This window comes from Scatophagus argus, chromosome 22, assembly GCF_020382885.2.
Source record: "Scatophagus argus isolate fScaArg1 chromosome 22, fScaArg1.pri, whole genome shotgun sequence".
NCBI lineage: Eukaryota > Metazoa > Chordata > Actinopteri > Scatophagidae > Scatophagus > Scatophagus argus.
Genome location: NC_058514.1, coordinates 16,733,174 through 16,754,993, shown reverse-complemented (window position 1 = coordinate 16,754,993; position 21,820 = coordinate 16,733,174). Strand labels below are relative to the sequence as shown.

Genomic DNA, 21,820 nt, shown 5'->3' with positions numbered 1-21,820 from the left:
TAAAGTCTTGATTTATGAATTTTCTTTTCATATATCCACTCTTTGTTCCCTTCCAAAACGATTTGTTTTTATGTCGATAATGTCTAAACATAAAAATATAAACGAAACAAACCGATATAAAGAACATAAAGTGAAGTTAAAAACTTATAACAAACGGGATAAAACGAAAGACTGAATAGCTTCCCAAATTCGTGACGTGTGTTCTTTTTCAATAGTCGCCTGTTTGTTCCGCCAATGAAGAACCTCCTTCTAACAGCATCTGGCCAATAGGAGTCCATCTGTACAGGAAGTCACTTCCTGCCCGCGTCAACCCCATGAGTAGCTGCAGCCTGTTCATAGATTTACTCAAAGCACTAACTTAAGGTCTGTTTCATTTCTCCATTATTGTGCTTGGAGGAGGAAGTGGGAATAACGACAGAAAACCATCCTCGCTTCTTTTGTGTTTTTCTTTGAAACGCAGTTTTTTCATCTCCCTAGCAAGTATTTGTTTAACGAATTAAATCCAGTAAGAGGCGCTGGTTAGCCGTTCCGCTCTACTACACCTCCCCTCTGATAATTTAATTTCTCGTCGGTGTTAGCTAGCTCCCTTACACAGGCGACGGCCACTGTCCCCCTACCCGCACGCCGACATGCCGGAGTACCTGGACGACCCGTCTGTGCTCACCAAGGACAAGCTGAAGAGCGAGTTGCTGGCCAACAACGTGGAGCTTCCGAGCGGTAACCCGACCAAAGATGTTTACGTGCAGCTTTATCTGAAGAACCTAACCGCTCAGAACAACAAACAAGTCACGGCCACGACTCTGGATGCCTTCTCAAGCGATGAGGAGCTGCCGCCGCCCGTGGTCTCCAGCAGAAGTCGCTCCTCCGGCAGAGTGAGTTAGGTTACGTGTTTCTAAATTAACGTTAATTCCAATTTGTGCTAATTCACAGCACTGCGTAGTGGCGTGGTCCAAGTTTCGGTAACTGTGCTTAAAAGTTGTGCATTTTGTTTCTACGGGGGACGTAGTTCTGTGGTTTCCCGTGTTCAGCGGCGTTACACTAATATATTAATACACGTGTGCAACTGCACCAAAGCACGTTTTGATTAATCGATTACGCTTCTCTAATAATTTAGAAACCGATGCACTGCAGAAGTTAGCAGATGCTTCAGAGTACTCCTAAACTTTGACCAGAACGCAGTAAACCTGAGTTAATGAATGAATCAGTTATTCATGTCAGTATAGAATCTATACATCTGTCTTTGACCACAGTGTCCCTTCAGCCACTGTTCTTTTCTTTCTTTCTTTCTTTTTTTTTTGCCAGGGGTCCCCACCCAAAACTGCTTTTGCTTTCTATACCACAGCCAAGCGCAGAAACATGTGCTTTCTGTTACAAGCATGGATTTCATTCCCGAGGACATGATTTTTAAGTCAGTATTTTACTGTCAGTCATTGTGTTATGTGACCCACTGACACTCCAGTTGTCCGTGTGTGAAAAATCATAGCTTTAAACCAAAACCTCTTGAATGAATCTGCGGCCAAACCCTGATCACTTCAGGGCCACAAACCAGCTTTCACTTCCCTCCAAAATGTTTCCGCTGGTGTTGGAGGAGTGTCTTCTCTGTTGTTCATAACAACAAAACTACAGAACCTGAGATCTTTCCACTGATGGAAACCACTTGTTGTATTTTAGTGGGTTTCTCTCCCTCAGCCAGTGCAGTTAATCATTTGCTCTTTGACACGTTAATTTAATCAGGTTGTGTTGAGTGGACGAATAGCTGTTGTTGCATGAGGTGACATCACGCCCAGATACAGATACTGTCAAAGCACTGATAAAGAAGCTGATAGACAATTGGATGAATGCAGTTTCTGTTTTGTGTTGGGTGTAGGTTCTCGGTTTCTCGGCATTCCTTTGTTGTAATAATAATAATCCCCCCCAGCCAGCAGCCACATGCATACTTTTGCTGAGTATTAACTTGTTGAGCCGTCTTTTATCATTTCAGTCGAGTGAATAGATGATTTTAATACCATCATGGAGAGAAAACTTTTGTTTGAGAAGTTTTGAATGTTTGGTACTGGAACAAATACTCTAGGCACCAGTATCACTGAGTCCCAATGTCCAAACCATCAGTAAGTTCCATTTATTGATTTTACAGCCATATAGACAGCGGTATAATTAACCAGAATAGAGACAAACTCAAACAATTAAACACAAATGATGAGCAGCAATAAATGAAAAGAGGTCTGATCTGGACTCGGACATGTGTGTGGCAGGACATGTCTGGTCTGGATATGTTTGAGGGGGTAGGGGGGGTGGCTGTCTGTCTGTACATGTGACTGAATGCAGGGTGTTAGCTGAACAGAGTAGTGACTGACAAATGACATGTCAAACATGTGGGAGGTGACACTGCATGTTTGTCTCATTCATTAACTGCCGCTTGTAGTTTGGACATGTGTGTGCATGTGTTGCGCTAATGCTTCCAATATCTGCAAAGCTTTACACTGATGTCTCTTGTTCTTTGAGTTCATTTCAATTGATGTGAAGCAGTCAGGTAAAGGTCACCTGACACGTTTAGAGCAGCAGCTGTGCGGCGAGGTGTGGACTGTGAAGATGACTGACCTTTCATGAGTTTTTCACACGATGAATAAATGTTGACAGACTGAGGTGGTTGTTGTTTATCGTTAGCATCGCAAACCAGACGAGTCCCACCAGTTGATCAGGCGGTGTGTGTGTGTGTGTGGTTTCATGAAGGGACTGTTGAATTTCTGAATCGTAAAGTATGTGATACGACAGAGATATGGTCTAGTGAGAGGAACGCAGCGAGGTGGTGGATTAGTCACCCTGGTTTATATGACTTAAACGTGTGTGTTGTGGATATGTGCACTAATACGAATTAAGAAACCAAAACGCAGTGTTGTCTTATTTCTAATCAGGGGTACAGGGAAATTAAGTTGTAATGTAACCTCGGTTAATCATAAATATCAGTAAAACCATTGTATGTTATGTTACGTTATGTATTAGTTTTCTGAAGAAAAAGAAACCCTAATGGTGTCATTATGATTTTCTTAGTTGAAGCCCAGATCTGCAAATAATTTTTATTATCACTGTAAATTTAGCATTTATCAGTTATTTTATTGATCATTTATTTAGCCCATAAAATGTCAGACAATACTGCAAAAGACCCGTTGTGTTTTCTAAAGCACAAGGTGAGGTCTAGTCAAGAGTCCAGCAATCCAAAGGTTTTACATTTTTGCAACAGCGCAACCCTAACCCCAACTACACACCTTTGTGATGCTGTGTAAAGCCTTAATAAAACCAAACGTTATCGTTTGCTAATCCTTTTTGACACATTAAGCTGATAACAGTACAAAAGACAATATATTGAATGTTTTACTTGATTTTTGTAAATGTATGCTTGTTCTGAATTTGATGCCAGCTACACATTTTCAAACAAGTTAGGACGGGGCCATCGAGAACAGGTTCACTGGTAACAGGTGATGTAAGGTGATGTGGGATAAGGTTCGCCACATTATCAAACACATGACTGTGTAACGGATAAAGGAGTATTTCTTCTTCCTGCCTGTGCAGTTTATATACTTTATGTTGCAGTTCTGAAAGTGAACTTGTGTTGTCATCCGCAGCTGATGACGTTGCTAACTAAAAAAAAGGTAACATAACATTAGTTGTATGGAAGTGATTTGGGTATTAAGACAGTCTTCAAAATATACCAACCAAGTTGGTGCCAACCACGACAGGAAACGCAGCAAATCTTACCCTGGAATCACGTGAAGAGGTCCCATCCCACTGACTAAGGTTGTTTCTAATGATTAATTTCCCTGACATTTGGACGGGAAGTTTTAACTTAAACGAGTCAACTAATCGCGCATATCTCTGCCGGAGACCACACTATTATTTTAATAAATTATAAACTAAGCCGTGTTTGCACAGTTTAATGTTTACATTATGTTGTTCTATTGTTTATGTTAAAGTTGAACCGGTGAACCCCATGGTTTCTTCTATCAATATACTCTTCAACCTTGCAAGACATTATATTGTTGATCAAGATGAAAAAAATGAATCCTAATCACACTTACTGTCTGTTAGTTCTCTCAGCTCGGGGTTTCCCCCAGGAAACGGTTTTGGAGGGGTGACAGATTAACTGGATCCGCATGCATCTTGTCTCATGCTCAGCCTAAACAACAGTCTCACTCCACACCGTCTGGTCATTGTTATGTGAAATAACAACCCTGCGCTCTTCCATGAAGTCTAAGGGTCTATTTCATGCAAGTGTAACCATTTTCATTGTGTTCTGAATGCTTATATTTTTTGCCAAAATATAAATAAATTACAGAGTAACTGTGATGAGAGTTTTTTTTATAGCGTACTGCAAACACTGTAGAAAAAAAAACACAGCAACTCGTTTTGCTACAGTGCAGTTCAGCCGTTGTTCATTGCTGTCATTCTGTTTGATGAGAGAGTTAAGAATTGTCCCGTTGAGTTCTTGTTCATTGAGTTTGTATGTGTAAAATCTACTCAGTGCAGCTTAAACTTTATTTTAAACTAAAGCTTTTTTCTGCTAAAAATCAATTCAAAGAGATATTTAGTAGTGTTACTGATTGATTCAGGTCCAAATCTTGGCATTTTAGTTTAAAGTATTTGAATTTTCCGTTTTGTGTTATAAGGATGCATAGTGACTGCCCCCTACAGGTTGACACCTGGCTATTACAACTGAAGGGTGGCTGAGCTGGAGGCGTTTAGATGTAGCCAACCCAACTGTCTGCTGGCTAGCATCAGCTTGTACTTTAGCTTTGTGTGTTTTACAGAGCTGTTTGATTCAGCTAGTGATGGGTCAGCGCCGTTGCTTTCTCAGCTGCAAAAACACCACCGGATTGCGCAGCTTTCACCCGCTTGCCACCGCCGCCCATCCTGCCCAAGTTGATACCTTCACTCTCTAGACACATTTTTTGAATTTCGTGGATAGAAGTTAAGTCACAACTCTGGGGTTTAGTTACTCTTTAAGGTTAGAATGGCAGACCAGGGGCAAATTTTAATTAAATTTTAAAGCAGCTGCTGTCTTTATGGGTTCTTGCTTTTCATTGAGGAAATACTTTACAGGTAGAGAGGAATTTCTGCCCAGGCTGCCGCCGCCGTGTCTGTCTGTCATAAAAAGTCAAGAGCTGTGGAAAGACACTGCTTGTATGTAATTAATTTGTCCTTTTGTTTTCGGAGGTACTGCGGTGTTGTAGTGTGCTCTGGTTGTTAGTCTTGTGAAACCTAATGCTCACGTCTGAGTGGTTGCTGGCTGGAGGTGGTGTAGGTGGGCAGGCACCTCCAAAAATTCATTCCTTACATTTCTGAAATGCTTCACTGAAGTCGGAGAGGCTTTTCAAAGTGAACCTTAAAGGCTCACATACTTTGTGTCTTTCACTCTTGATGTTTCTCGTCTGTGTGTTGGTAAGGTTTAGAGCGGTGGTTCGCAAACTTTTTCTGTATGGCTGCAGCGATAGAAAAGCGACTCTGTTGTGCACAACAGTTTTGAGGTTTTTTTTTTTTCCCTGAAGAAATCAGTCTCAACTTGTTCGGTTTCTAACTGTCAGAAGCTTGTATTTTCAGATACACAACACACAATAGTCTCTCCTCATTACCCATTGTTGTGCTGGTGAACCCAAGGGCGCTATATACTTCATCATATTTTCTTTTTTCTTTTTTTTTTTTTTTTTGCTTAGGAAGTTGTGCTTTTAGCAATAGTTCTGTGCCCCAGTGCAGCACCTCTCAGTTTGGGAACCACTGATTTAGTGAAATTAACACACGAAGAATGTGTGACACCAGTAATGCAAGCAGTTGTGGCGTAGTAGAGTAAATTCTGCCTAACCACACACAGTCCATTGTTACCTAGCCGTGCAGCCTGTTACATCATGCAGCCGCAGGTCCTGGCAGGCCTCACCCTCGTACTACTCCGTCCAGGCTTTAGTGTAAAGGAAAGTCTGACAGTGTTTGTAGTGAGTTTACGCCACAGAGCTCAGGCCCAGCTGTGAGCTCAGGGTTCAGTTATGCCTTTAAAGGCCAGGGTGTGGTCCACAGATGCCTTCTCCCCTCCTCCTCTGCTCCCCCTCTCTCTTTCTCTCTCTCTCTCTCTCCCTCTCTCCCTCTCTCCCTCTCTCTCTCTCTGCTATTATGAAACAGCTTGGCTCACTTCCAGAGCAAACCCTACTGTGGGCCCACTGAGAGCCAGATGCTCACTGAGACCAACTCTTAACGCTTTTTGCTCGCTGTGAACTGTGGAAGTTCCTCGCAGCTAAAGTTGAGAACGTTTTCTTTGCATTCCACACATTCTCTGCTGATTTGTTGCCAGCTGAATGCAAAGTCGTGCTTTAGACCCCAGAAGTCATCAGAGTTGTCGCAAGGTGCTTTTTTTTTTTTTTTGAAGAAAAAGTCTTAAAGTCGAGCGAAAAAACACTGCCTGTCTCAGTAAGAAAGCCGTACTGTTTGCTTATTATAGTTTGTAAATCAGAGATGTTTGAATGTGGATTTTATCATAGTCAAAAATCAGTTACTCTTAAATCTAATGCTGTTTTTTTTTTCTGGCTGTTTTAGAAGCACAGATGCAGCACTGATTTCAACTCAGTCATTTTCATAGAACAAGTGGTATCATCTGTGTACTTTTTACAGAAAATGGGACATACTACTGCAATTATCGACTGTTCTAACTTCAGCTGGAACCAGCAACCACACATGTAGTTCAGTGATAGTCTGAATGCAGTGCAGTCCAATGTGAGGGCACAAAGTCAGTCGGTATTCAGCTTGAAGGTAAAAATTCTGTAGCACATCAGTGAAAGATGCATGCATTCTGCTTGTCAAAGTAAAAGCCTGGCTGCAGAGAGACCGCATTGTGGCTTTTACTTTGAAGCAGCTGCAGGAGGTGCTGGGCTGAGAGAGAGATGTTCAGTGTTTTGAGAATGTGATGGTTAAAACATGGCTGCATGTTTGACCGGAATGCTTGCAATCGTGTCTGATGCTTTATTCACTCAGAGACACTTTGGCTCTGTGCTATGGAGGAGACACGGGGTTTCATTCCAGAGGCGGCTGAGTAATTTCCTGTAGTCTGGTATGTGAGGGGCAGCTTCAGACCAGCATATTTTTTTTTTTAACTATGAATCGCCTACAGCCTTTTTCCCTCTTTTTTTCCTCTGGCTTCACTTCATCAGGAAATTGAAAGAAACTCCTTCAGTTAAAGCTCCTCTTTCAACTCATGTGCATGAATACACAGTTCACGTGTGCCACCACACATCCGATCATGCATGAAGTGAAGGCGCATGGTGGATTTCCAAATTAAAAGGTCAGACCGCTGCTCAGTCATTTGTTTTAAACTGGCATTCATTTCTGTCCATTGAAAGTAACATTTTGTGTGATTAACAACCTGCTAAACAGGTTTCTGTAACTGAAAGTTTAAACAGTTTTACCTCTCACAGTGAACGAACTGAAAGCTGAAAGCACAAGCTCACAGCGGCGTGTTTGGAGGCGAACATGTTGTAAGGGTGTGACAGAGCCCGTGATTTAAGGTGTGAGCCGAGCAGCCATTATATTATTGCCTCTCCCTCACTCTGCTTGAAAGTAGAATCATCCCAGAAAAGACTAAGCGCTATAGAGCTGAATAAGACTTTTCTTTTGGACTTCTGAAGAAACAAAGGTTCTTGTTCTGAGTGTCTGTGCTTTAACCAAGAAAGTGTCATATCTGAACACTGTGTTGCATTAGCAGGCAGTGCAAAATAGCCCACACCCAACAACAAAACTGTTTGAATCTTTATAATGTCATTACTTGCTGATTGTGTGCCTCAGGACAATAATAAATCCATGACCGTCCCTGACCTGAATCTGATGAGCACAGCTTGCCATTACATTACCAACCAGACTGCCCTGTCCCTGTCCACAGAAAGCCACCAGGAAGACGGACAAGGTTCGGCCAAATGAGCTTGATGTGACCGTGTTGACCGACCAGGGCCTAAAGGACGAGCTGCTCAAACACGGAGTGGACGTGGGTCCGATTGTGGGTGAGTGCTCACGTTAACAGAATCGGCAAGCAGCGGGGTCGCATGAGGTCAAACACCGAGGTGACATCTGCCGTCAGCACACAGCGAGTGTGTGAGTGCATGAGTGTATGAGTGCACTTCATACACGGGGATGTGGTGTGCCGGTGCTACGCACTGCACGCCGGTGATGGAATTCACAAGTGGATTCGACGTGTTAAGTGCAGTTCGGACAGAACATAAGCAACCAGACGACTTGAAATGTGCAGCTACCTGTAGAGCACCGGCTTAGAATGTTCTGAAAACCTTCCAGTCTACACCATTGCTTCCAGAGAAGATGGTGTATTGTTTCCATAGCAACGGCCCTCTGTATTGCCATTCTAACTGGCAGCTGCAACTTATCCCCACATTCGAAAAATGGTTCAGTTTCATCATGAGTCTTTGGCTGGGCTTTATTGATTACTTATTGATTACAATGCAGTGGTCATTCAGTTTAACATAATGAAACATGTATCAGAAAGTCTCAAATAACAGTTTTCACAAACAAATGAACAGCCTGATGCTAATAAACCTAGCACATGTCATACTCGCCACTCTGATAACTTTTTCTTTTTGCATGTGTAAATCAACACATTTTGCAGATGTTTCACATGGAAAGCTTACTATGCTGGGTTGTAGAGTCTTTATTTGAAAGATATGTTGGAAGGGTTGAGTTTGATTAACGGTAGCTGAACACTGTTTAAAAAAAAAAAGTTGCCAATGAGAACCAGCTGGAATTTACTGAATTATAATTACATTTGAATACATGGAAAGATTTTCTCTGTTAGAAAGAAGGGCTTTGTGTTGAATTCATCAACAGTGTGGCCAAAATGATATCTTTATTGACTGCAAATAAAACTATAAGCAAATCAGAAAATGGGAAAGCTTTATACCAAGATTAATGTCTGTATATCAATGTATTCTCCATGCTTTGGGTTATTTCCTGCTTTATATCCAAGTCTGAAGACAGTGTGGGATTATACATTTGAACTTCTAAACAGCCAGACAAGTGTCCATTTAATTCACCCATCTAACAGGACAGAACATATCTGTCTTAAACACCTCATGATTCAGCTGCGATGAATGAATTCGGTGAATTTGGCTGTCGTGTGTCTCTATACATGATTTATTTCTCCTCGCTGTGTGACTACATTTAAACCATAGCTTATTTGTAACGATCCATCCGCCCTGTGTGGCTCTTGTCCAGGTCCCTTTTTTGTGTTTGGGCTGTGAGAGCGGAACAGAAGTGTGGCTGAACAGATGCTGCCCACGCACTGACAAACAGCTGCAGCTGTCGTGCTGCTCGTGTGCTGCTTTTGTTGCACGGCTAGTGGAGACGAGGTGTCACGCTAATGAAATAACAAACGTGAATCATTGTGAACAGTCATATCGAAGAAAAATAAAGACATAATATTCACTGTTCCATTCCTGTGTGCAGTTTAGAAGAAGAAGAAGAATCAGCTTTATTGACAGTATATATAATTTTATATACACACACTGAATCGTCTTCTGCCTTTGACCCATTAGTTGAACACACACATGTAACACCCGGCAAATTACATGCAGTGAAACACACACAGGAGCAGTGGGCAGCATCAAGCGCCCGGGGAGCATATTGGGGGATTAAGTGCCTTGCTCAAGGGCACATCAGCCGGCTACCACACCCAAATTTTTCCTGCCCGTCTGGTGGGGGAATCAAACCGGTGATCTTCCGATCACGAGCTGCTTTTCCAAACTCTAGGCCACGAGGGCAGCCTAGATGTTGTTTTGTATCCACCATGACCTTTTAATGAGACGGAGTATAAAGGTGTTACTCAGAGCTTTCTACCGTGAAGCAGTTTAGGCAAGTTCATCTGTGAGCTCTGTTCAACAGTGGTCGTGTTCTCAGGAAGGAAAGACACTTCAATAACACTGCGTCATTATAGTGGTACTATTGCACCAGTAAGGAAATCAGTAAGTTTGTAATCTGTGGTTTATGCACACCTGCGAGGAAGAAAGGCTAAGATGTAGTTTTTCTGAAATTGTTTAAAAAAAAAAAAAAAAAGTTCACATTGGTGACAGAATGTTCGGCTATAGTCTACACTGCCTAACTCAAAGGTGCAACAGCTTGACCTTAGCATAACGACAACCTCTCAGTGTTTAGGAGCATACTGCCAGTGTGTAGATGTTGTGAAAGCAATTTCATTATTGCCCAACAATTTATGCATCCCTGGTCTTATGATCAGAATGTGATACCGTTTTGCCATGTTTTGTAATAGTAAGTGGCTCCAGTCAAGAAATGTCTATGCCGATAGCTGTGGCCACATACATAATGTTTTGTGGTTGAGGGTATGTCTTGAAATTTGGTACAAAAGTCCTCTTGGGCTTAAGAATGAACTGATTAAAGTTCATTCTTTTTAGCAATAACTCAAGAATTCATAGTCAGCTATTATATAATTTCACACCAGTAAGTACTAGGATAAAATGATGATGTGATAACATTTTTATATCTTCTCATCCTCTCAGCATCCACTCGTAAATTGTATGAGAAGAAACTGCAGAAGCTGTTGGATGAAGGTCCCGCACAGCCACCCCTGCCAGAGCTGGTCCTCACAGAGATAGAAGTCAACCACAATGGCAACTCTGAATCCGACCTGTACAGTGACAAGGAGGATGGTAAGAGCAGTGTTGCTCCGTTCGGACCGGTTCTGTGTGCGTGGCTATGGCACGTTAAAGGTTTACGTGCTTAAATTCGAATCATCTGTTTAACATATGTACAGCGTGTATTCACTTTGTTGGTACTTTGAAGTGCTTTATTATAACATGTAACGTGTGGTGGTGTTTCGTCGCTTGTCCTTTAATGTTTTGCAGGGGGCCAAATGTGATTATGTACAATAGTGTATTATATGAGAATGTTATTTGGGCAACGTGTTGTTAGCTGCTATCAGACATTTGCGTTTTCTTCAGAAACAACTTTCCAAAGCGTACCATACATTTTCAGATTCATATAGGAAGCAACTAGTTTGTGTCCACTATGAAAACAAGTTACTGCTGATGGGCAACTCACAATAATTAACAGTTTAATTCCTTTATTTTGCAAAACAGTATTGTGGCTAAAATAATAATGTGTAGTATAGATAGTTGCATTACTATGTAATGGAGGCAGGAAATTTTACTGAACTTCACTAGGTATTTAATCATTAACACAAGCATCTTTTCCTCTCTTAAGGAAAAGGATACAGAGATTAGATTTCAGCAGTCGCTGTGGCCTCACAAAACACATTTTTAGCCATGACAGTAAAAGTATTACACTAATTAAGCATGATAAAATTTCATAATGATATTGAGCTTTGGGTGATTGTGTGATGGAGCTCTCTGTCAGTCACTAGACAGGAGTCTGGACAGACATGGATGAAAGCTGCAGTTTGACTAGTGCACAGAGACATAAGACCCGATGTGGTTACAGGCAGGGCAGCATGTCAGAGTCCCAGCCTGCATTACAGTGGGAGACTTTATCTTTGACAGCAAACATAGAGGTGGCTGATTTATACTGAAATAAACCGAAAATGATTTCTGCCTGGAAGGTAAGACTCTAACTGACTGTAAGCTAACTGTAAACTAATCACAGACTGTGCTGTGTTTGTCAGAAGTGACAGCAGAGCCAGAGCCAGAACCTGTGGCAGAACCTGAACCAGTTCCAGTATTGGAGAGACCACTGAGGAGCCGAGGGAAGACGCCTGTCACCACCCGCACCCGCAGCAGCCAACACCATCCGGTAAGAAACAGCTTTTCAAAAAGCCAGCTTCAGGGTTATAGAGAGGTCACATACTGCCCTTTCCGCTATCCCCCATGTGACCTTACTTCAGAAAAAATATTAATGGTAATTAAATGATGTTTGTTAATTTAACAGATTATTTTGTATGTCAAGGAAGTTTAACATTTGTTGTAAAAAAATAATACAAAAATGTTCTACATCTCTCAATATATGGCACCAACACCAATATGGCTCTTAGGTTGGCACAGGAACAGCATTAAAAGGAGTCAAAATCGCTAGGAGTCTGGCCATGTTGACAGCCACAGCTGTGAAAGGAAATGTATTGTGTTTTCTAAGCTGGCTAGCATGCCTCCACGATTTCAGTGAGCCCACATCACTTAAGCAACTGTTGGGTGTGTTATCCTTTTTAAATTGATAAACATCTTATGTGATTTATCACAATTCAGACAGTATAAAAAAAACAACAATTGCCTGTTGCCGTTGACTACCGTACATATTCTTTGTGAAATAATGTCCCATTGAGGTCTACAAGAAGGTGTACCATCTTCATGAGCTCACTCTCAGTACATCAGTCTGTACACACTAACATGAAGTGTGCACTACCTGTGGACCTTTTTGAATGGGCTTTACTCTCCAGTATTCAGTCTGTCGTCATATGGATCATAATATTTAGTTCATGATCAGATAAAATGTGTCGATGCAAGTCTGCCTGGGCAGTCAATAAATTTAGATTCACCATCTCTGATGGTAGTAGTTTCGATGTTGACAGTGTGTCATTGGTGTGCTTGGCAAACTATACTACCAAATGATAGAGGAGCTGTATATTTCTTGGTGAAATTCCAGGTTTGAAAAGCCCATTGACTGTAATGTTTCCATTCCGAGCTCCCCTTGAGTTTTCTTTACTACAATAATCAGTGCTGAGATTCACTGGTGGATTGGAGATGCTAATATCTGAGAATGTCCGGTATTGTGTGATGTTATCTGCTATGAAACGCACTGCCTTACCTATTCCTTGGCCATGTTTTGTTAATGTCCTCAAGAAGAACACCTACATATACAGCACATGAACTCAGCCAGCATTTTGTGTAGGCAAAGACAAGCCAGCATTTCGTGATAATAGAATTATGGTTTTTAGCTTGAATTCAAAAACTCTGATTAAATCTGCTGATTGTAGAGATCGTAATCTGTCTTTACATTATATTGCCAACATAACCACGCTAACTGGTGCGCCCATCTCCCCATGTATGCAGACTTTCCCTGCTAAATTTGAAAGTGAAAGCAGATAAAACAGTGTGTCCTCCTCCATTGGTTCGGCGGTTCTTCATTAATACATTCATGAAAGGTGTCTTCCAGGAACGATGCATCTTCACCACAAACACACATGCTGATCAGCTGTTTTGATCCAAGGTCTCTTGTCTGTTATTTATGACACATGAGATCTGTGCTAATAATGTTTTTGCTTCAGTGAAGTGCTGCATCCTGATGTCATTCACCGGAATTTGATCTCCGCTTGTGGGTCCATCGAGCACTAATGTTGACCTCTATGACCCATGGAGCTGCACTGTTAACTAGTCAACTAGTCGCTCAAACGTTGCTCCTCTCGCTAGTTGACACCAGAAATGCTCGTTGGTTAGTTAACTAATTATTATTTTATTAGTTTCAGGGGCAAAGTCTATGTAGGACACCACAACTGGTCCAGTTAGTGTCAACTTTGTGCTTTGGGTTGCTTACAATATAGGTACCAGTATTAACAACACCGGCTGTTGAATGTCGTTGATGATTTCAAACGGTTCTTATAAAAATTGCGGTTTGCTTTACACCTTAGGAACATGCCCATTTCTATAAGTAGAAACGCAACACATTCTGTCTGACAGGAAGTTCAAAGACAAAATAATAAGAGTCAGAGCACATCCTTGTTACACAAACGTCAGGTCAGTAAGTCGATGTAAACACAAAACGCACCAGCACCATGGCTAGGAAAGTCCTTTTCATGTTTTATTTTATTTTTTTCTCACACATGAACACTTGGCCTATTAAATGGAGCCCAGGCATGGTCACTTCAGTATTTGTTTATTTATCACAAGTCATACCCTCATTGCAATAATGAACAAAATTATTGCACATCACAGATTTTCCTAATATGGTACATTGGGAAGTTTTCGTCCTCAGTGCTGGCATAACCATTATTCAAGGGTTGGTTCTGACTCCACATGATGATAGAGCGTTCTGTGAGTGTTTTAAAATAGCTGCGCACAGGTGTTTCCTGACCTCAGCAGTGGTGTCACCCTGCTTTGTTTGCACTTCATTCCAACACTGCAATTTCTGTTATTACAAGGATCAACCAAGGCAGCTTGTTTAACACAAACAACTGTACACAGTATGGACTAAATTTGAGCCAAATATTACTGTTCCATATTACAAATATTCCAATTCATTTCAGCATGAAGTAGTTTTCCCACTGTGCTACAGTTAAGAGGTTGGTGTGCAGTGCGTACTGAAGCAGGTAAGAGGGGACGCCCAGCAGCTGGACTCGATTATACAGTTGCCTCTTGCACATGCAAAGGAAGCAGTTTTTCATTTTATTGGAGTGCAGTTGTAGCCTGTAGGTTCAGTGTATCCGTGCTTCTCTCTGCATGTCAGACTGTAAGCACATGATGGGGATTAGCTGCTGGTGTCTGTTCCTTACCTCCATCTCCCCTCTCTTTTTTTTTCCTTTTCATATTTGATGTCTATATACATACTTTCTATGTGGTGTATTCGTAAAACCTCCACCCTCAGTCCATTCAGTTTTGTACAGTGGACAGTCACAATAGTCCAAAGTGTCAGATTCCATGACTGAAAAGCCTCTTTTGAAAAAAAATACCAGTGTGAACTCCTCTCCCACATGTGAGAGGCGTGATCCAGCAGTGTGCTTCCTGCCGCCCAACAGCTCCGCCTGCTGGTCATTTGGGGACTGCGCACCGAACTTGAGCCAGCACTTCAGTGTCACCACTAGAATTCTCACATAGTGGAATGTGTGTCAGAGTTAGCAGATTGGATTGCAGTCAAATGCTTTTGTATCCCTGTTATTTTTCAGCCTGGCATTAATGGTTGTTCTTCTATCCGACTATCAGCAGGATAGTTCTCCCTTGTGAGTCGGGTCCTGCTCAAGGTTTCTTCCTGTTAAAAGGGAGTTTTTTTCTTGCCACTGTCTGCTTGCTCGGGGGTTCAGGCTCTGGGTCTCTGTAAAGCACCTAGAGACAATTTTGATTGTAAAAGGTGCTATATAAATAAAATGATTTGAATTGAAATTGAATTAACCAGGCATCAAAGCATAAGAATAACAATATGAAATGTAGGGACTGAGCAGCACGCAGGACCGCAGCAGGAGGTCCGACCACGATCCTTGTGAACCTAACATCATCTACATCATCACTGTCACTGATTAAAGCTGTTAGTGTTCGGTTCACACCCACTCCTCACTACACCTGCTTCACACCTGGCTTCAGAGAGAATGTCTTTGAAATATGAGATGCTTTGTGATTTCAATTAAATGATGCTTTTAAGGCTGACACTAATGATTATTTTCATTATCAATACATACATATTTTTCTTTTGTCCGACTGATATTCCAATACCCAGACTTTCAGTTTACAAGGTTAAAAAGTTTACAGAAGAGCAGTAAGTACTTTAGAAAGTCAAACCAGCAAATGATCAGAATGTTTCCACTTAAATGACCTAAGCAATGAATTAACTATCAAAGCTGCTGTCACATTTTGGTTTCATTTATCATTTCCACAGTGCTTTCAGCTGTTTTGTTGTTGTAGTTAAAGTGTCATTCTGTTGTTATGGCCATGAAACTGTGTAAGGTAAACCTGATGCGTATTTTCAAGCTTTAGCTTAGTCTTCTTTGGTTGTTATGAGAATAGATTTTGCCGGTATGGCACCAGTAGACTGTGAGCATGATGATAACTGGAGATGTACTCTTCAGTTCTTCTAGTGCTACACGTCTAGTCGAACTATAAACCTCCATCCCTGAAATATCAGCAATAAAGAATTGTGTGTGTCTTAGTTTTGATTACTGTAGCCTAGATGTGATATTAATATTCATTACGGCACTGCAAAAGACAGAAAGGACAGGCTCCAAAACTAGCTCAATCTGTCTCAGAAAAAAATCAATTCAGAGTGAATAAAAGCAATCTAGTTCAATGACAGCATACCAAAAAGCACACTTTGAATCTCTAGCTTGCTCATCTCCACTCATCTTTCTTATTCTTTGCACCTCCTCTGTTTCACTTGTTTTTTTCTCTCTGTGATCAGCGCTTCCTTTCATCCTTTTTCTGTTCTCTGTCCTTATGTCCTTGGTGTCCCAGCAGATTGTGCCTGAGGATCTCAGGCCTGCATTGACAGATCAGTTTCAGTCTAACAGGAGGGTTCCCCAAAGGCTGGACAGTCCAGCTTGGACTGAACGTCCCTCCACGTCATCCAGACCTGCTCAGGTAGTTGTGGGCCATGGCTACTGGGAGACACCGTTCACTCACCGATAACCTGCATGGACTCACTTGTCTGTCTGTTCCCATGTCTGCTGATGTGTGGAAGAGATGAGTGCTTCCCATTCCGTACTCATCTTTTGTCATTTAGTCTCAAACTGCACCTACAGGAGTTTGGCAGATGTGTGCTAGCAGTGAGGCTGGGTTACATTTCACTTGTTTCTTTGTCAAAATGGAGGACTAGCACAGTCCAGTAAAGACAGCTGCCCAAAATGCAGCAGAGCCACTGCTTAAAGGTGCTGTCAATTGATCATTTCTGGGTGGATTTCTTAAATTCAGGAGGACATTTTAAATTCAAAGACAAAATCTCAACTCCACTGCCTCCCAAGTCCCTCTTTTGACAGGATGGATGGTGTGGATGAGTGCGCGCTTTCAGACCGTTTCTTGAGAGCGTTCACTGAATTGCACTCGTTCGTACAGACGCAGTCAGAGAAGTTTCAACCCTGCCTGATTTCAGACATGCACATAACCTGTCCAGTCACCATAATGGGAGGTGTGATTGTCAAATTGTTTGTTTCAGAAAGACACACAAATCATCACAGCCCATTTTTAGATGCTTCAACAAGCACCTTGTTTAAGGCCCACTGAAGCATAACCATCAGTGACCTGATCAGTGTCCTTTTTGGTGTGAGTTAGAAATCCAGCCAAGTTGGAGATGTAGCTCCAAGAAGTAAAAATGGGTTTACATCCTTCCAAACCCAGTACAGATTCGCATCACAAACACTGCTCTGCTAGAGACCAGCCTTTTGTCACATTGCCATAAGTCTTAACAAAAAAATTATACGGAATCACATTCAGCATGTCCACAGTGGCTGAATTGCAGCCAATTGCCAGTATACTCACTATGCTGGGTTTGTCCACTCAATGTCACAGTATTGCACTCAGTCACCGAGCACACTGGTGATAATTGCAGGGAATTGTTTATTACAGGGTAGCGGACAAGACAGAAAATCCACTGATCAACACAGCTTTGTTATTTAAATTGAGGTGTCTGTTCACAGTTGGTGGGGTGGTTCAGTAGTGTTTCATTACCTGTTTGTGATTTTTGTCACTTGCACATATCTGTATCAGCCATGTAGGTCACCATGAAGAGTGCATAGGCATGTATAGTGATCAAGCTGTATGTGTTGCTGTGTTAAAAAGGAATGATGGTGTATGGAGGTCTACACCTGTATACTTTCTAATACACAGATCAGCTGCAACTTAAAAGAACTACTTGCTTAATATTTTGTAGGTCCCCCCTTTGTGCTGCCATAACAGCTCTGACCTGACCCGTCTTGTTCCCCCCCCCCCCCCCCAGGGGAAAGGGTCCTGTGCATTGGGGGTTGGGTCCTCCAGATTCAGCTTGTGCACAGCACAGATTCTCAGGATGGGATCTGGGGAGTCTGCATGCAGTTGTTGTGGTCCTTGAGACGTTACTGAGCTCTGAATGTAATGGGATGCTCTTTCCAGCTGCTTGCTGATGGGTTTGTGTCAAAGAAAATCCACAATTGCCAGAACCCAAGGTTTCCCTGTGATTAATGTTATTCACTTCACCTGTCAGTGGTTTTAATGTTGTGGCTGATTGGTGTATATTGAGTATGTTAGTAAGTTTTCCTTCGTTATCATCACCTTTATGTGTTTCTCTACACGTGTATCTAATAATCTAGTCTGTGTTTTGTACAAGTCAAAGAGCCCGTCTGAAGAACAGAGTCCACGACCAGCTGCCAAGCCATCCGGGCTAACTGGAGTCAACCCGGTCACCTTTAGTCCCATGTGTAATATCTCACCCATTAAGAGATATGACGCATATGAAGCCAGCAGTGTCTCTGCGAGAGGGGTACAGCTCTACTCAAACATCTGTGCCTGCTGCATTTCCATCTTTTCCTCTTTCTTTCCCCCTCTCTTTATGCTTCACAGTGACACTTGTATCTGAATGGGACATAGTCTTTGGTGATACTCTCTCAGTCTGTAGGGTATAGTAAAGGGTTGTAAATGATAAAGCAGTTGGGTGTGTTGTGGCTGTTCAGGGTCTGTGCAGGGACAGCCGTGTGGCAGCTGAACTTTAAACGTTCTGACGCTCAGTCACGTACGTTGTTTGAGTGCAGGAGGAGCGCGTCCCTCCAGATGTCCCGCTGCATAAACGGGGGCAGCAGAAAATCACCAGCTTCCTGTCCACATGCAGCCCTGTGAAGACGCTCAGCTGGACATCCTCACTTTCCAAAGATGTGTTAGTGAGACAGGTAGACTGTTACGCTGTAGAGACTGTGCAGTGTCACATTCATAAGGTGGTTTAGTGGTGAACATGGTGCTTGGCTCACTTGTGTTGGATGTGGTCACATGGTGAGAGATGTCTAATATCAGACAGGGGACCCTCTGCTGCTCCAAACATGCACTTACAATTTCCTCTTTGCATCAGAATCTGTTAAAAAAAATCCACATGGACCAAGAAGCTTGCTCAAGCTCACTGGTGACATGCATTGCCAAATGGTTTGTGTTTGCTCTTTAAATCATACTCTGCGTGGTTGTTTTGTCTCCAGGTTGAGAAGATCGCAGCCAGTGACGAAACCCTAAAGGTGGCGGAGAGCGAAGTCCTGAAGGAGCTGTTCCCCAATGACATCAACAGCCCAACAGGAATCACGTAAGCAACCGCTCATGAATAAGCTAGCTCCGCCCATGCTCATGGTATCTGCCTGAGCACACCAGTTTCTGATATTTGTGAAGTGATATAGATCTGTCCACATCACAGTGCCCCACCCCTCTTAAATGTACCATATAACAGTTCTTCATTAAATAGGGAGTGATGTGTAAAGGTCACGCAGTAACAGTCCTGTCTCTACCTGTCACATTATTATTACCATTTTTCCCATTGAGGACCAAAAACCAAACTCAATGGTGGGACCACGGGCCAAGCACCAGCACCTGTTTTATTGCTATTATCCCAAGTGCTCTTAATAGACTGACTTCCTGTACGATGTGTCACTCTGTCCATTCTGGAAAATCATACATCAGAGATCCTATAGTTTAAGCATTAATACCTCATAAATAATAAAATAAAAATGGCAACATTATTATATATTTTTAAACCATTCTTAATGTTTTTTTATCGGAAACTTCTGGAGGTCTCTGATCTTTAGCCTTGTTTCCAGTCTTGTTCACTTCAGTTCTGTTGTACATGGTACCGATAGAATCACTCCATTCCGTCCTGTTTTTCCCCCATACTACGCACTTCGCCTTTGTTGAGGTACCTAGCACACTGCCGATACGAAAAGGTGGAGTTAAAACATTGCAAACCAACGACTGGTCAATCAGAGCAACAGGTTTTCCTGACTCTCCTGTGTTTTCCGCTGCTGGAAAAGTAAATTGAAGCCCTGGTAGCAACCGTGCATACAATAGGCAACTGTCTGTTGCCTATACAAAACAAACGTAGAGTTTAGGTGGGTTTCTAAGCACTTTGTGGAAACGTGGATTAAGACAGATGTTGTCTCAACTGATGAGAGTGAAACAGATGGAGCTCAGTGACGTGCTGTATAATTTGCAGATGTGAAAGTGATGTGCTGTGTTTTCACATACATTCATCTTGCCCTCAATCAACAAAGACTCATTGTCTCTTGTAGCGCCACCTGTCGAAGACCCATTAAAGGAGCTGCCGACCGTCCGGTGAAGTCCAGTGACCTGTGGAACAATGAAAATTTCCTTTTCTCTCCAAAAACCACCAAGACTACCAGCTCATCCTCATCCTACACAGAGAGCCGCACTGTCAACAGAGTCTCCGGCTTTCCTCCTTCCACCTCCTTGAACTCCTCTACCTCTGCCTCCTCTTTTTCCACTTCCGCCTCCAGGCCTCTGTCTGCAGCTCCACCTGCAGGTCAGACACACAGCATGTCTCTTTGGATAAAGCTGTTCCTGCTGGCCATCCTGGCTACTTTCCTGTTCTTGATTTACCAAGCCATGGAGACCAACAGCATCAATCCTTTCGGTGGCCAGGACACAGGAGTGGACAGTCCCAGCACAGCATAGAGAGCACAACCGAGTTCTGGTGGGGAAACAAAGACCTGCCTGCTTTGAATTTGTTTATTGTTTTTTTAAAAGTGTGAATCTTCTTTGTAGCCATTTTTTTTTCCCATGGGCGCTGTGAAATGACCTCTGACATCCTCGCCCTTGTTGTTTTTTGTTTTTTTTTTCCTCAATATGTGAGCTTTTCTTTCCTTCATTTTTAAATCAGTTTTCAGTGAAACCCTGAGAAGTGACGCCGCCGGACACTTTCAGGGACGTCCATGATTTGAAAGAACAGTGCTGCCTCTGCTCATCTTTGATTCAGCCTGTGAGGTGAAGACAAAGACAGCCGGTCAGAAACACAAACGCAGTAGCTTTCATAGAAATATGTGGACTATGTTCATTTTTTTTTTATGTCATACATGCATGGTGTGCAAGTGTGTGCGTATAAGTGTGTGTGTTTGTATTGAATGTGTGGATGAGATTTTTTTTTTTTTCACACTTTGCTTTAGTGTCTTTCTCTGTCATTAACAACTTTGATGATGGAGTTTGAATCTGTCATTTTGTTTTGTACTTTATTTGACCATCTTTGTTAATGAGACAGGGAGGCTTGTTATTATAATCCAAGTGAATCTTCTTAGACTCTAATATTTTCTTAATGTTCTCTTCTTATGAAAGTGAATGTCACTGTGTATTCTACTTAATTATGTATTCACTGTCACAAATATTGAATATCCACTCAATAAACTATTATGATGTTACTGTGCCTTTAAGAGATTTTTATTTATGAGGATGCACGATGTGTGTGCTATCTAAGGCACTTAATTTCATAAGTGTCTTAAGTAGCATCTTTTCTTCTGTTTTACTTTGTTGCAACTTTTGGATTTTTGTGCTGAAATGCTATACATACACACACACACACACGCATATATTATAAATCAAAGAGCCAAGGGCATTTGGCTCTTTGAGCAGGTTTAAGTGTGTTTTTTTTATTGTAATGTAATTTAGTAGCTTTGTTTGTAAATGTGCATTACTAAAACAGAAGTTTGTGTAGTAACTGCATTATGCTGCTTACGCTGTAGCAAATCTGGGGTCTTGTAAAGTTCCATTATAGGAATACTGTACATAATGAACAGGCAGGAGTAGGGATGCGGTATAAATAGGGTCTCTACATCTTGTTGCTGATTAAAAAAAAAAAAAAAAGAGTTTAGTGTTAAAATAAATCCACTGTTTTCTTGAAAATGATTCAAAATAGATTGTAGTGTGCCATCATAAAGAATAGTGTTAATTATATAACGTCAAAGACCAGAGATTGCACACAGACACGACAGAGGTGTGCATCCAGTGAGAGGTTGTTCTGAATCTCTAGGTATGCCATGCCCTGTATGACACACTAATTACAACTGAAATTTGGCATTGTATTTTTTAAGATTGCTTCTGCGTCAGAACAACATGATCTTTGCAAAGTTTTTATTAGAAAACAGGAGATGAGGGAGTGCCACCCTGCCCTTCACGTGAAC

At 41.9% G+C, this 21,820-nt stretch overlaps 1 protein-coding gene across 5 annotated transcripts; it reads left to right on the top strand.

Annotated features, from left to right (window-relative positions):
• Nucleotides 1–276: 276 nt before the first annotated feature.
• On the top strand, nt 277–21,061 carry tmpoa (thymopoietin a). 5 transcript variants are annotated; one of them, XM_046379633.1, is made up of 9 exons: nt 277–872; nt 7,910–8,027; nt 10,548–10,697; nt 11,669–11,796; nt 16,149–16,274; nt 17,992–18,144; nt 18,413–18,547; nt 18,845–18,945; nt 19,922–21,061. In XM_046379633.1, the coding sequence occupies exons 1-9, from the start codon at nt 630–632 to the stop codon at nt 20,322–20,324; spliced, it is 1,557 nt and encodes a 518-aa protein (XP_046235589.1). In that variant the 5' UTR covers nt 277–629; the 3' UTR covers nt 20,325–21,061. The 5 variants fall into 5 exon arrangements, with proteins under 5 accessions (XP_046235589.1, XP_046235590.1, XP_046235591.1 ...); XM_046379634.1 differs by having other exon boundaries at nt 278–872; nt 16,152–16,274; XM_046379635.1 differs by lacking the exon at nt 16,149–16,274 and having other exon boundaries at nt 278–872.
• The last annotated feature ends 759 nt before the right edge of the window (nt 21,062–21,820 follow it).

Coding starts and splice junctions, on each gene's coding strand:
- tmpoa (XM_046379633.1), top strand. CDS start 630: ATGCCGGAGTACCTGGACGACCCGTCTGTGCTCACCAAGGACAAGCTG. Junction 10,698..11,668: donor GTACAGTGACAAGGAGGATG/GTAAGAGCAGTG, acceptor TGTGTTTGTCAG/AAGTGACAGCAGAGCCAGAG. Junction 18,145..18,412: donor GCAGTGTCTCTGCGAGAGGG/GTACAGCTCTAC, acceptor GTTTGAGTGCAG/GAGGAGCGCGTCCCTCCAGA.